This window comes from Pelecanus crispus, chromosome 5 (assembly GCF_030463565.1).
Source record: "Pelecanus crispus isolate bPelCri1 chromosome 5, bPelCri1.pri, whole genome shotgun sequence".
Taxonomy (NCBI): domain Eukaryota; kingdom Metazoa; phylum Chordata; class Aves; order Pelecaniformes; family Pelecanidae; genus Pelecanus; species Pelecanus crispus.
In genome coordinates this window covers 31,582,767-31,597,998 of record NC_134647.1, presented here as the reverse complement: position 1 = coordinate 31,597,998, position 15,232 = coordinate 31,582,767, and the positions used below count along the sequence as shown (strand labels likewise).

Here is a 15,232-nt window from a genome sequence, read left to right as displayed (position 1 = left end):
CTGTGATGCCAGAAGTTGTGTCACTTCTCCCATAGCTTTTTGTGTCCCTCCATACACGTGATAGGGACTGTCTGTTCTTGCTGTACTGTGCACCTAAAAATTTGAGTGTGGAAAGTGATTGGATGCAGGGCCTGGGTTACATCAAGTTGTACATGTATTGCAGATAGAGTGGATGAATGATACCAAACTTCCATTCAGTAGCCAAAAGGGGGAAGAGAAATTCTGGATCCATCATGAGTTTAGGGTGTTAGCACAGGAACATAAAAAGTGGCATCCTGGTGAAATTTCATGGTCACAGACTGCCAAAATGTGTAGTTTTCAGAACGTGCTGTTGAACAAGATAAAACAAGCCACTCCTCCTCTGCCTCCTGCATTGTCAGTGTTTGGAACAAGGCTGTCAGACTCACTGCTCCAGGGCACTGAATTTCAGTTTTGCTTTCTGGTAACTGAAATAGACATTTGTTGTACTTCTGTATGTGCTGTATATATGGAAGAGGGAAAAGAGAATTGGCAGAATATAGATGATGCCTTTCAGTGGCTCAGAAGGTGTACCCATGAGGCAGGAGATTCTTTGGTGTTTTGCACCAGACTTAAGCTGCATGATTTTTCTCAGCCACCTACATTGACGTGACCGAGCCATAAATCCAGTTTACTTTGTAATGTTACATACTTGCATCTTACAATGGTTGCCAACTCATTATCCAGAAAAGAAGTTATGTTCAAGAGGAAGTTACGGTGCTAACAGTTGTAGGTGGAGCGTGCTGTATGACTGATCTTTGAACTCCACATAAGAAGTAACAGTGACTTCCTGTTACAGATACCCAAGTCTTTTATGACAGTTCCTGAGAATTCTGATATCCAGAGTTTTACATTTCTGACATGCAGGACAATGTTGCTGAGAAGCAGCTGCCATCTATGTGGATGATCTGCTGTGTATCTGACTATGTTCCATTTAGACTGTATCTCCTGTACTGAATTATTTGACAGCTTTTCTGTGGCTGCTTTCAGAGTGTCTTTTTTCAGCTTCTGTATTAGAATCAGTAAGACATTGCAAGTCTTTTAGGAATTCTGGTTTTGTGGATTGTGCCTTCCTGTACATGCCAATTTTTCAAATTTGTGTTACTCTGAGAGTGTATTTTAAGTGTTTTGTAGAAACGTCATAAGAAATGTGATTTGAATCGGTGCCATTACTAAAATAGCATGATTTAGTAAAATCTTGGTGCTGTTACTACTACTACTAAATTACTAACTAAATTATAAATGCTGGATTTCAGGCTGATTTTCTGAAGAAAATTTCTGCATGCAGTCAGACTGATTGACCCCGTCTCCCTCCAGGCCACAGAATAACTCTTGAAATTCTTGGTTGACTCATCTTCTGGACCTCTAAGGCTTGTTAAATTTGGCTGTGAAGTTCCTACAGCTCTATAAAAATGAGCTGACTGAATAAAGGTTTCAACAGGTTAACTCGGCCATTGCTTGTGTGTTGGACAGCAGCTCTTTGGCATGAGCAAGGGGAGTCATCCCATTCTGGCTCCAGGGACGCGAGGCTGTGGGGCACACCGGTGTCACCGGAGACACTGAAAGCCCCGAGGAGCCTGCACTGGCTAGGGCCTGCTCATCTTCCTCCTCCCCTTACTGCAGCAGGGGTGTGGAGGGGACAGACCGGCATAAAACCGGCACTGAAGCCCTCAAGCACTACTCTCAAGCTGCTTGTCAGTGAAAAGAAATCTGCCAAAAACGTTCGGGGCTCTTTTGCGATGCAGCCTGCTTCAAAATGGCTTGACAGCAAAAGCGAGAAGAATTACCGGTCACTTTTTGTATTTCGTCCTGCAAGCGTGGTCGGTTGTTCTTTTCTGACGGACTAGCGAAGTTCCTGGGCCGGGGGGGCGGGCAGGAGGCTCACCAGGCCCGAGGCCGAGCGCCGGGAGGGCCGCGGCCCGGGCTCGGCCGTAGAGGAAGGGCGGCCCCGCGCGGCCTCTTCCCGGCCGATGCCCGCGGGGGCCGCCGCGCTGCGTGGGAGCCCGCCCCTCGGCAGCGGTGTCGCGCCCCGCGGACGTGCCCCCAACTCCTTTCCCCGACCGACCGTGTCCCGCTTTCCGCCCCCGCTCCTGGAGATGCCGCTTCCTTCGTTCCTAGCTGCGGCCGGGCGCAGGGCTCCGCGGCCTCCCCCCCCGCGCAGGGAGGCCCGGGGTCGTGACTCAGCACTTAGGCACGCACCGCCGGCCCGCGGCTGGCCGGGAAATAAACCGGGAAGCGCTGAGCGCCGCACCCAGAGTAGCTGCCGGGAGAGGGAGCGGTGGCGGAATTCATCTAAGAGGTAAGAAAGGGGGGACTGAACTGGAGAGGGAACGCTGGAACGCTTCAGCTCCCGCGTCCGGAGCCTAAATCCCGCTTCTTCCTTCCGGTATTGTGCAGTTGCCTCCGGGCTGCGGCGGAAACGATACGGGCTGCTAGTAGGTGCAGCACGCGTTGAGAGGTCTTGAGGGTATTCCAAACTCAAGCAGCACATGTTTGGAGTGAAAAAAGCTTTCCAAGAATGGCAGCGACACAGACTTGAAAACTGTTTTAAAGGTAGATGAAGGAATTTTGTGCTGGACCTTGCTTCAGTTTGATTTGCTGATGAAATGACTCTGTCGACCTGGCGTACATACAACTTGCCCCTCTTCTCCTAAAGCGATTATTTTTAACTCATTCAGTTCAAATCATTGGTTCTGAATCCTGAGTTGTCATAATTCAGTTTGAAACTGGATTATATACACTTGTTAGTTTACGCAGGAATCAGTGTAACCTAAGTTATTCTGCTAAATTTAGTTGATTAAAGCGTCTAGATAGGGTTTTAAAGTACTTTTTAGCTAAATGAATTTAAAGTGATTTACTGTGAAGTGATACAATTTCTGCGGGTAGACAACAGGTTGAGATCTGAACCTTTTTGATAGCAGTTTAAGTGAAAAGGGTGTCACAACACATGGGATTTCATATGAGGAGTGAAGGAATGTGAAGAACAATTATTAAGCTATGGGAGAGTAAGTTTGAACACTGGAAAAAGCAGTCTGACCTTTTTTTTTTTTTTTTTTTGCCAGGCTTTGACTTGTGATTTAGGAACAGGACACAATTCAGGATTCCTGGGTTCTGTCAAACCTCGTTTCCTAACTGGGCATCTGGACTTGGGGACAAGTCTTATGAGGAGCGGCTGAGGGAACTGGGATTGTTCAGTCTGGAGAAGAAGAGGCTGAGGGGAGACCTTACCGCTCTCTACAGCGACCTGAAAGGAGGTTGTAGAGAGGTGGGTGTTGGTCTCTTCTCCCAAGTAACTACTGATAGGACGAGAGGAAATGGCCTCAAATTGCATCGGGGAGGTTTAGACTGGGTATTAGGAGAAATTTCTTTACTGAAAGAGTGGTCAGGCACTGGAACAGGCTGCCCAGAGAGGTGGTGGAGTCGCCATCCCTGGAGGTGTTGAAAAAACGTGTAGACATGGCGCTTTGGGACATGGTTTAGTAGGCATGGTGGTGTTGGGTTGACAGCTGGACTGATGATCTTAGAGGTCCCTCCAACCTTAATGATTCTATTCTAGTTTTACTTTCATTAAAAAATAATCCAGCCGCCAAGCCAGGAAACATGAAATTAATTGTTACTCTGCCCTTAACTGGTTTAGTGGTGGACTTGGTAGTGTTAGGTTAATGGTTGGATTTGATGATCTTAAAGGTCTTTTCCAACCTAAACGATTCTATGATTCTATTTTCTATCTGCCTCTGAACACAAAAATGCAACAGTCTCTTCTCTGTGCCCTCACGTGCTATGATAGCCTCTGTAATTTATCTGCTGAGCTGTCCTCCCTTTTTCTTGTGCTCCCTAGAAAGCTTTGCTGCTTCCAGCTGCTGTAAGCAAAAGATTAAAGACCTACCTGCCCATTTGGGCAGAAGGCACTGAAGCACCTTTTTACCTATATAACCTTCCACAGGCAGAAAAGAACTGCCTAGGCAGTGGTAGAAGTTGGTGTAGTGGAAGGGTGATTAGTCTGTATGAAACTTCAGGAAGATTGAGTTGCTTGTGCAGAGCCTATTTAGACTAGCGCTGAGCGCTATTACATTTTAGTTGACATTTACTTATAAGGGAGGCTTTAGGGTTTTCCTGTGTCAAATGTGAAGCACAGTCTGGTAGCAAGATACAACTGGGAGTGGATGGATATTCCACAGCTTCGGCTTGGGTGTCAGGCTTGTAACAGAGGAACACCTCCCTGCTACAGCCAGAGAAGAATGAGCCCTCAGACTGCAGATCAAGGAATATGTGTGAACCACTGTGCTCTCTCCACTGAGAGTTGTAGTAAGTTACTACAGGGACTCTTCCCATCTACAATGGAGAGAAGCAAAGATCTGAATGTGGAAGATGTCTGAAAGAAATAGAAGAACTTAGGGATGTCCTGAGGTCATCTAGCCCAGTTTTCTGCTCAGAGCAGGCCTAAATTCAAATTTAGACTGGGTTGTTCAGAGCTTCTGCCAAATCTGGTCTTTGTTGTAGTCTTGTGTTTGGAGAAGGAATTAAGTTTCAAATTTATTTACAAGGAGACTCCTCTTCTGAAGAGAATTCAGGGCTTCCAAACAGCTGTTGGATGAAATCTTATTACAAGGATTGTTGTATTGAAGATTCAAGTGTTATTAGCGTTTGCTTTCTCTTTCAGGCAGAGAGACTGTTGGTACCAGCAACATGGAGGATGATGTCAGCTTGAAGTTCCGTCAGCATCTTCTGTTCATTGATGAAAATCTGGTGGCTGAAGATGTAGCAGCTTTAAAGTTTCTCTGTACTGACTTGCTCCCCTTCAAAAAACTAGAAAGTGTGACGTCAGCCGTGGACATCTTTCAGCTTCTCATGGCTGAAGACTATCTGAATGAGGAAGATACTTTCCTACTAGCTGAACTTTTGTACAGAATTAAATGTCACTCCTTGCTCAAGCAACTTGGTTATACCAAGGAGAAAGTGCAAGAATGTCTGCATGAGAAGGGAAGAGTGTCTCCATACAGGTAAGTTTGCAGTGGGATTCTGTTCTCTCCATTACTGCCATCTGTGCCATACTGTTTCCATTTTTAAATTCTCAGATTGCTTTTAGTTTCTACACCGTCTTCTCTTCTGCTTTTATCTCACTGGATCTCTGTTACAGGCAGATGCTGTATGAATTGTCAGAGAACATTACTAATGAGATGTTGAAGGATATCGTATTCCTCCTGCAAGACTGTCTTCCAAAGCGACACGTAACTCTTGTATGTGAGGAGAGAGCCAAATGTGTATATGGCGGGCAGGGAAGAAGCTGGGGGGGAAATAGGAGCAAAAGTGTGAAGAGAAAACTATTTTGCAGTATAGGGCATAATCTGCAACTAGGCTGGTCAGTATTTGTAGGGTTAGCAAGGAGGAAGCTGTTGACAGGTAAATGTGGAATTTGGTGCTTTGTGCCAAGGTCAATCGCTGGCAGTCCACAGTCTTGCAGTACATCATAAAAGGGTGACAAATCAAATCTTTGCCCTGCTTGAGCCGTGTGCGAAGGAGATTCATGTCCGTATGTCATTGATACCATTTCACAGCAGTAAAGCCTTCTCGAAGCCAAGAGTCATTAGTATGGTTTGGGTGAATCTATTTAAACAAGACCATACCAAACAATAACGCAACCAGTAGCTTCCCATGGAGCAACATTTCCACCTCCCACAGTGATGTAAAATTGACTGTTTGGACCTTGTTGGTAGGAAGCAAAGCAGATAATAATGTGATTGATTGAGGCAGACAGGGCTGAGGCAGGTTTTGAGTTCTAAGGAACAATAACTGTATTTTACTCTCTCCTTTCGGCTGTCAGTCCGCTCTGGAATTGCTGATTTTATTGGAAAAACGGGGCCTTTTAACTGAAGACAATGTACAGGTACTGGAGGAAGTCTGTATGAGAGTTTCACCTGATCTCCTGGAAACAGTAAACTGCTACAAAAGGGCAAAAGGTGAGGAATTCAGAGTCAGGGAGCAGGTTTGCTAAAATGCCAGAAGCTCTAGAAGGGGCTGGGCAACTGAACCTCAAGGTCCTATGTGTGCATTGCTGGAACAGGAGCTAGAGTGGGATCGCTCATCTTCACACACAAATTTGGCATAAGAGTCTCTAGCTTGCATTACTTCCTAGCTGAATTCCAGTAGGCATGGGCTGGAATATCTGGAGCCACATAGAGCAGTCCAGCACATACAGAACAGGCTGGGAAACTGAAAATCTATTTATAGTTGCGTCACACTTCTCCATTTCCCCATGAATAGTATTGAGATGATTATGATTGTCCTGTAAAAGGCACTTTGTGATGCATGAATGTACACTACAACAAGGCAGTTGCCTGTTAATAAGCTGGCGAGGCAAACTCTGTGTGCATGTGTGTCTGATACATGGTAGGCTTTATTATTAAATGTGTGATTCATGTTATCAGGGGTTATACTGCAGTTTGTAATATTCCTTCATTTAACATCCTGTGGCGTGACTATAAGCATACTGGGGAAAAAGTTCTATTTCCATTTATTTAAGCACCAGGAAACAAATTCTGGGAAGTACAAAGCTACGTCTCCCCAGTAGGTGCAAGGGCACTCAGTGTTTCATAAGTTCCATTCCCCCATGCTTTTTGAGTGTGTTTCAAAGTTGCTTCCTATTTTAATATATCTTTCAGTAAGTATAGATCTGCATTCGCCTAATGTGCAGATTCATACTGGTTTAACTAAAAGGCACTTGGCTTCTCTCATTTTGTCTCTTTCTGCTCTTAGTGTCTCTGCCTCAGCAGGAGAACACTCTGCCAGTCAAGGAATCTTCACTGTCTCACACTAGAGACATCAAAGTATTCACTTCCCCACAGGTACATGGGAGTACCTACTGCCAACTTGGGTTTTAGTGGTTTGGGGGGTTGGGGTTTTTTCTTGCCTTTATTTTGAAACCGTACTGGCTGTGAGATTTTTTGCTAAATGCTCTTGGTTTAGGAAGGGAACAAGCATATTTGTTCAGTGTGCAAGAAATACAGCTGCATATAGTATCAAATAGTGGAAGTCAAAAATACCACTATTGGTCATGTGCAACTGGGGAAAAAGTTAATGTTAAGAAGAGGGGTGAGTGAGAGAAAAAGCTAGACAGGTGCCTTCTAGAGAATGGGTCAGTCGGTACTGATTTTTAAAGTTTTAGCTGATCAACACTAAATGGTCTCCGAAGGCTAACACCATATTTTGATGATCAGTTCAAACTGCTGCTGCTGCTGCTAAAGGAAGTGGTCCCATTTTCTCAATATACCAGTCCTTGATCAGTTAAACCCCTCCTGCAGCTGTATGATGAATCAGATTGGGAAACTTACCAGGGCTATAACTGATCTTTTTGGGGAAGAAGAGAGGAAAGGAGGGAGTTTTAGCCCAGTTCCGAATGAGGAAAACCAGTGATCTTTCTAAGGATACTTCCCAGAAGTGAAGTTCTAGTAGACAAGAGCTGAGGAAAATGAGCTATTTAATGTGAGAAGGGTTTGTATTACTGCTGCTTTGAGCTATATTTGCTCTGCATGTGCAGAGGATTTGGGGAAGCCTTCATGTATGACACTTGGCATGGCAAGAAAATGAATGTAGTTTTATTAAGAAAACATAGATTTAAAATAATTTTAAAAAAGACTGAGACCGTTTCTGTAATCCTGATGATCACGTTTGATTTTTTCTTTAAAATGATGAGAGGTTATACACTTTTTCCATGCTGTATAATAAACCATTGACACTTACTGCTAGAAGATGTCTCTTAGGCAGGACCAGAATCACTAGTTACAGCAATTTGTACTCAAATAATTGACTACGCAAGAGAATTGATATGGGACTATGTTGGGACCTTTATTTTGTTTATATTGACTGCCTACCCCTATAGTGAGAGGATCATTTGGAAGGGAAAGAAAATTCTTTGCTGGTTCCCTTTATCCTTAAGAGAAAATATATTTGTTTCCAGCTCTGTGAGATTTTCTGTAAGTGGGGAGGTTTTTTTGTAATTTCATTATTAAATGCTTTGCTGCTCTTAGGATTTCAGTATTTTTCCTACTCACTACTTAAAGAGCTTTGTGTTAAGCCTATTTTGCTAAACTCACTATGAAAACCTATAATGATTTTTAACATGGTATTCCCCCCACTCAAAAAATAGGAGACCTCGATCAAATCTCTCGGTTCCAATATCAATGGTAAGAAATTCTGAAAATACGTCTGGGTTTTATTACCTTTATGTTTAACGTTGCATTCCTTTACTTTCTCTGGGAATTTTCTAGCATTTGGTTTAATGTAACAGACTTGCCTAGCTGTCGTCTTGGAAGAGTCTTTTGCTTTCTGCACAAATAGGTTTGAAGGATTTCTGCTCTTATATGAAAGAGGCAAGAGGAAATTGGCAAATCCCATGTACTTTGTCAGTCATTTGCTAGAAACTAATGTACTTTCTGGGAAGTGAAATAAGGGCTGGTCTGATTAGAAGCAAAAAAGATGATTTCTTTCCTGAAAACAAAAACCAAGTTTTCTGTTTAAATATCCCTGGGAGGACAAGAGAATGGGACACTGTGACTGTTCATAAAACTGAGATGTTAGTTTTTTGGGTGCAGGATTTTACCTCTGACTTCTTTTGCTGTATAGATCATTATTTTGAAGAGCCTGGGAGTGTTGCATAGTAGAGACGGATGTTGTGAATGCATGCACTAAATAGTGTATGATTTGTATAAAAGGAAACAAGTGTTTTAGGGCATTCAGAAGGAGAAGTAAATAAAGCAGCAATAAATAAAGTTACATTTTGGATCAGATCTCTGAAAGGATTCTGTACAAATAACAGTGGGTAGTTTGCATCCGTCTTTGTGACTCCACATCAAATTGACCAGTTGCAAAGTATAGCAGTACAACATCTGTCAGCTCTTTTCCACTTTCAAGCTCTGTCAGTGCAGCCTTGCTCTGAAAGTCTGTCTGAAAGTTATTATCGGTGATTCAGGAAGAACAACAAAAAAAATCTGTAATGGGAGCTTCAGCAGTAACATTGCAGCTCCTTCTTACAATACAGTTTATTTCTAAGCTGATTTCCAAATGAAAAACTCGTTTTAATGTCTTGGGTAGAATCTATCCTTGTACCCTGGGTATCTTTGTTCCACAATACCAATACAAATAGAAACCTTGCCTTTGTCACAAAAATATATAATAAAAATAACTGGAGACATGTTCAGAATAGATCATTTGAACATGACAATGCTATCTCATACAGAGGAATTACTCCTTTCAATGAAACAGTATTTCAAATACAAAAAGTGCTGTATTGTGCTAAGCTCCTTTTTGCTACATGCACCAATATCGTATTTCTCTTCATAAATATCTATGCTGGTTTTTTTTCCTAGATAACAAAGCAGCTAGTCTTACACATGGCTTCTCTGAAATGAACCTGGAGCTGCCTGGAGAATTCAGCAATGTAGACAATGAATCCAAGGTTTGAGACAATCTCTTATATCCTTCTTTTTGAATACCTGGGTGTATGAGGTCTTCATCCCTGTAATGACATTTTTCATGCAAGGACATGTGAGATGTCTGTGTGTCCCATGAAGTTTTTTGAGTTGTCTGATCAACTGGAACGTTTCAGAGAATATTTTAACCTTAGAGGCCAGAAACTTACCAATATTGAAAGGTGTGGTGGAGGCAAAACAGGCATAATACCTTTGATGTTATCCACACAGCAGTGCATCTGCTTATCTTCCTGATGCAGGCAAAACATTTAGCATTTTCTTAAGTTGTGTGTTTTAGAGATGGCAGCAGAATGTGCAGGATAACGGAGACAAACATAGCTTCACAGTTCTCTCTTTCTGGATCTGGCTTAGAAGAAGCTTCGGGGCATCTTGAAATTAAAAGCGATAAGGAGTAGCATGCAAAGACCTTGTGAGAAGGATAAAAGAACGTAAGAGTTTTTAGTAAGCTATTGCAGACATGTAACAGTCTTCATCAATAAACAAGAGGTCTTGGTACAGGAGAAAAGATCCCTTTTGTGAGATCCCTTCTTAGAAGCCTCATGTGCACTCTTTAACAGCAGTGCAACCACTGAATTCTCCTTCTGGCTTTTTCCTTCTGGTGAGCACGGATATTGAGGGAGCAAGTTGCTGCATTTCTTTATAGCTATTTAAGTTCTTGAAGGTCTGTGCCATAACATACCTTTTCATCACTTGATGTTCGGACTGCTGTAGCAAAAGTAATTCTTGCTGCTGCTGAAGGAGCTTGGAGTGCTACCTTCATTTTGTTCTACGAAAATGCACAAAAGCAGGTGTTTATTGCTCTCTCTCGTGAGCAGAAAGGAGCTGGAGTGGTGGGAGGTTTTGATTTCAACCCGAGGTTGACTTGAAGAGATGGTACTTGAAGTTTTGGTGACTTCAGATTTTAAAACATTGTTTCTTAAGAGTGGGAGGTAGCTTTTAAGTCTTAGCAAAACATAGTGTGGCAGGCTTATGCACTTCTGAGATGTCTGTTCGACTTTCATCCTTTTCCAGTGAATCAGTGTGAACCACCTGCTCCAGGTATTCATCACTACTCTGAAAAAAAAACAGTTCAAATGTCTAATATCCTATAGTTTCACTGTGAACCCTCTGCCATCTGAAGTTAAAATCTTGTCATGACATTGGAAACAGTTGGGGACTTCTGTCCCCATCACCAATTCAGATTGCAGAGTTTGGATGCTGAATCCTCCTTTTTGCATACAGATGACCAACCCAGCTGCTAAACCTTTGCTCTACAGTTTGATAGTATGGTGACAGGGTGTGCTTGAGGCTTCACCCATGTCTTTTCACACAAGGAGGCACCGAGTTCCAGCTTTTCAAAAGTAACCCACAGTCTTAGGTGCCTCTAATTTTTGGATGCCAATTTTGAGACATGTTAAGGAAATACAAGTTGAATAAATTAATTGAGGCTGTAAGCCTTTTTTCCTCTCCTTTCTACAGAAGATGACAAGCTACAAAATGGATGGACCACACAGAGGATTTTGTCTTGTTATTAATAATGTTAACTTCGATAGGTCTCTTCCAGAGAGGAAGGGTTCTTGCAAAGATGCTGGTAAGTTACTGAAGTGATATTCTTGGAGGATTAGTCTCTCTGTTTCCCCATATGAATGCCTAGCATTGCTCTATATTTTATTGTTTGTATTTTAGTTAGTTAATACTTTTAAAGAGCAAAATGTTTGATATGTGTTAAATTATGTCATTTGTGTATCCTAGGGGAGGAGTGGTTAAAGGATGAGTAGCCACTGAGTCTGATGCAGTTGGATCATTCTTGAATCATTTTAAGAATCTCTTTTTACTTAGCCTTTACCTATAGCTATAATAAAGAACTAAAACTAAACTAAACCATCATTCTACATAATATAATGCAAAATTCCATAATCAGGCAACTCTGTGCATACTACTTATTTTATTCTGTTCATTCTATTTATCTCTTGTGTATGAAACTCTAATAGTCAACACTGCAACTGGAAAATAATGTGAGGTAAGGGTTTGAAAGATCTAATCTGAAACTTGGGCGGCGGGGATTCCTCATATTTTCAGGTGTCATTTGTGAGCTCACTTAGTGTGAGTCATTATACATTGTAAAAGGTCATTGTGTTTTCTTAAACTTGTCTGGAAAAATCTAGGAACTTTGTGTTTAAGCTGATGCCGTCTTTTTTTATTCCAGTTAACCTTTAGTTGATACTAGTATAAGCATGAACCTGCAGAAGTGTCAGGGTGTAAGGTCTTCCCCGGTTCAGATTAGTTTGCATGGTGACTTCATAAAATGGTTTTCTACTGCCTGAATTTTTCCTTTTATCTTTCTTACAATTACAGGGGAACTGGAGCGAGTATTCACATGGCTTGGTCTGGATGTGAGGACTTACATGGATCTGACGTCTTGGCAGATTAAAGATCTCATGCGAACCTGGCAGCATGTGCAAGATCACAAAGACAGGGACTGTTTTGTATGTTGTATTCTGTCTCATGGAGAGTCAGGAGCGATCTATGGGAAAGATGAGGAACTTGTATCAATCCGCATGATCATGTCCCACTTCACTGCCAAACAATGTCCACAGCTGGCTGAAAAACCCAAACTCTTCTTTATCCAAGCATGTCAGGGTAAAGAGATACAGTGTCCTGTCTATGTTGAAGCTGATGCACGAATTCCTGACTTGTCTTCCATGCAACAGAGGATTTCTCCTTCTGAAAGTATTCCTGAAGAGGCTGATTTCCTCCTAGGCATGGCCACAATTGACGGATATGTCTCTTTCCGGCATGTTGAACAGGGTGCTTGGTATATTCAGGCCCTGTGCAGCAAGCTACAGTTGTTGGTACCAAGGTGAATACTTTGCTTAGCTCTTCTGTGAAAAAATGGGAGGAACTTCCCCTTTTTTTTTTCCTCCAACGGCAAATTCACATAGGAACACTAACCCATGTTCTGAGGTGGACAGAATTAGTTAAATTGATGATTTGTTAGCTTGCCACTGATAAATTTACATTAACACTGCTAGTCCCATAGAGATAATCTGGAGAATGTGAATTTTATTGTAAAAAAAACTCAAAAGCTCCCATCTATATTCTTTAAGGCAGAGGCATCTGTTTCTTGAGTGGATTTAGGTAAAAATACTTTATTCCATTATTTTTCTTTACTGGTTGAATCGAGCAAGACAGAGTAAGAAAAGGTCTTTTGTTCTTAATATGACTCAAATGAGAACAAGAGAGGAGAAATTTGGAGAAAAGGATGTGTTTTCTTTTTTGTATACTGTATCTTCTAGATGATCTGGGAGGTATTAAATGGAGTGCCATCTGCTCATTAATAAGTTGTTTGGTTTTTTTTTTGTTCTCCTTCTGGCTGTAGGGGTGAAGATATTTTGTCCATTCTTACAGAAGTTAATGAAGATGTGGGCAGACGTGTTGACCGCTTGGGGACAAAGAAGCAGATGCCCCAACCAGCATATACCTTAAGAAGAAAATTTATATTCCCAATACCTAGAGACCCTCCTCCTTCACAGCAACATTGAGGCTTTTAAAGTACGTCCTTTTATCAGCACATGTTATTTAAATGCAATTAACCACACTACCTGTTTTAAGGCAGTTACCCAGAATCCTGAGGAACCGTTAGCTTCAAGGCAAGGCCTCTTAAATTTTTTACCAAACAAACTGTGAAACTTTTTGTTGTGAGGAGGCACAACTAAAATAATCAATGTGCCAGCTATTTACATCATCTATATATATCAGGGTTGGGAGAAGCATGCTTCTATTGTGTAAAACGTTTTCGTACTTGCACAGAGTGCAGATGTAAAAGTGTTTTTCTGACAGCATAAGCATTGCATGTAGCCTTCCATATCTAAACCAGGGTTGTTAATGGTCTGGTTCAGACTCATCGTGTTTTATTTTGCATGCTAACAATTCTAAATCCTGCCTTTAAATCCACTAGCTATGTTCATAGAGAAAGACGAAGGAGGGAATGAAGAGGAGAAAGCTTAAGTAGTGAGTGGAAAAGGATTTCTTCCATCTCAAATTTAAATTACGTTTAACTTGATGGAGAACCAGTTAACTACTGAAATCAGTAATTTGTTCCACAGTGCATGCTGATACCGTCCAATAGCTAACATAAACCTCATGTACAATGAGATCTTTCCAAAACTGAGTAAAGCCAAAACGCAGTGTAGTATTCCCTCTGTGAAACCTTGTGAACTGTCATTTCCCTTTCCCCATCACTTCTGGGAAGAAAAGTTAGGGTAGAAGATTTGCACACTATGAAATAATGGCATTCAGCAGTGTATCTGTATAGGTTTATCAGATTGATTAACTTTGTTAAGCATTAAATTTTCTGATTATCATTTCTTGTTTTACGATCTAAAATGCAGCCATATGAGAAACAAGGCTTCTTGTTGATTAAGCTTCTAACAGCATTTTGTGAGTTAACAGAAATAATGTCATGTTGGTTTTTTGTGAGCATTTACTATGTATGTCTGTCTCCTCCTTCTTTGTTACTGCATTAAATTTGTACTTCTTTTTAAGAGCTTGGTGAGATAAATATTATGTACTGGGGTAAGGCTTATCCTTGTTTCTGACTGGCCCCTGCACTTTGTTGGGCTGCATGAGTCAGTGGGGTTTTAACTGCCTCAGGGTTTGAGCTGAAGTGAAACTTAGTTTATTTCAGCAGAACCCTGATTGTTACATATGATTGCTAGCCATAAGTTAGGATGAAGATTTGAAAGAGTACTGTTTAGTGCTGTAGAACACAATTCTTAGCTTGCACTATCCAGGATTTTTAGGAGGGGAGTTCTGCATCATACAGAGCGTTAAAATGCAGCCAGTTTGCCAAAACATAATGGTGACTTTTTATCATGATGAATTGACAGTTGTGTGACCCATCACATTTTGAGTCTTCTGAGTTAGTATGGCTGCCACACTTAAAGTCACGATTGTGCCACAGATAGAAAATGTTTTGTCTGTTAGTAGAATATATATATAATGTATTTTAATAGAATCGTGAAGTTTCTGTCTCGCAATTACTGTTCAGACTTGGTGCAATCTTGCTTTGTATGTTTAGATTGGATTTTTTGATTGGATTTGTATCAGTACGGAGTAAACATGGACAACAGTTTTGACTGTGGTTTAGCCCGGCAGGCAGCTATATACCATGCAGCCATTTGCTCACTCTCCCCCTCCCCAGTGGGATGGGGGAGAGAATCGGGAAGAAAAAAGAAGTAAAATGCATGGGTTGAGATAAGACAGTTTAACAGGACAGAAAAGGAAGGGAAAATAATAATAATATACAGAACAAGTGATGCACAGTGCAATTGCTCACCACCTGCTGACCGATACCCAGCCAGTTCCAGAGCAGCGATCGCAGCCCCCTGGCCTCCAGTTTATATACTGAGCATGACATCTTATGATATGGAATATCCCTTTGGCCAGTTTGGGTCAGCTGTCCTGGCTGTGCCCCCTCCTAGTTTCTTGTGTACCTGGCAGAGCATGGGAAGCTGAACAAGTCCTTGACTAGTGTAAGCACTACCTAGCAACAACTAAAACATGACAAGAGTGTTACCAGCATTATTCTCTAAAACGAAATCCAAAACACAGCACTACACCAGCTACTAGGAAGAAAATTAACTCTATCCCAGCCAAAACCAGGACAGTATCCACCCCTTATTCTATACCATCTATGTCTTGCTCACGTCTCTACCCTTTCCAAAAAATTCCAGTTACCCACCACCACT

The 15,232-nt window shown here is 41.7% G+C and overlaps 2 protein-coding genes across 4 annotated transcripts in view; both read left to right on the top strand.

Annotated features, from left to right (window-relative positions):
* Positions 1 to 2,231: 2,231 nt before the first annotated feature.
* LOC104026021 (caspase-10) lies at positions 2,232 to 14,531 on the top strand. Of its 3 annotated transcripts, XM_075711543.1 has the most exons (12): positions 2,232 to 2,317; positions 2,416 to 2,571; positions 3,081 to 3,283; positions 4,679 to 5,018; positions 5,156 to 5,255; positions 5,840 to 5,975; positions 6,772 to 6,860; positions 8,162 to 8,198; positions 9,381 to 9,469; positions 10,962 to 11,073; positions 11,838 to 12,342; positions 12,862 to 14,531. In XM_075711543.1, exons 4-12 carry the CDS (start codon positions 4,705 to 4,707, stop codon positions 13,022 to 13,024), a joined length of 1,545 nt encoding a protein of 514 aa, XP_075567658.1. In that variant the 5' UTR covers positions 2,232 to 2,317; positions 2,416 to 2,571; positions 3,081 to 3,283; positions 4,679 to 4,704; the 3' UTR covers positions 13,025 to 14,531. The 3 variants fall into 3 exon arrangements, with proteins under 3 accessions (XP_075567658.1, XP_075567659.1, XP_009483191.1); XM_075711544.1 differs by lacking the exon at positions 2,416 to 2,571; XM_009484916.2 differs by lacking the exons at positions 2,416 to 2,571; positions 3,081 to 3,283.
* The window catches only part of LOC104032112 (caspase-8-like), a 20,424-nt gene continuing 18,186 nt past the window's right edge, over positions 12,995 to 15,232 (top strand). The window contains exon 1 of the mRNA XM_075711551.1: positions 12,995 to 13,034. The gene's annotated coding sequence lies outside the window, so the exon portion shown is untranslated. The remainder of the gene's footprint in view (positions 13,035 to 15,232) is intronic.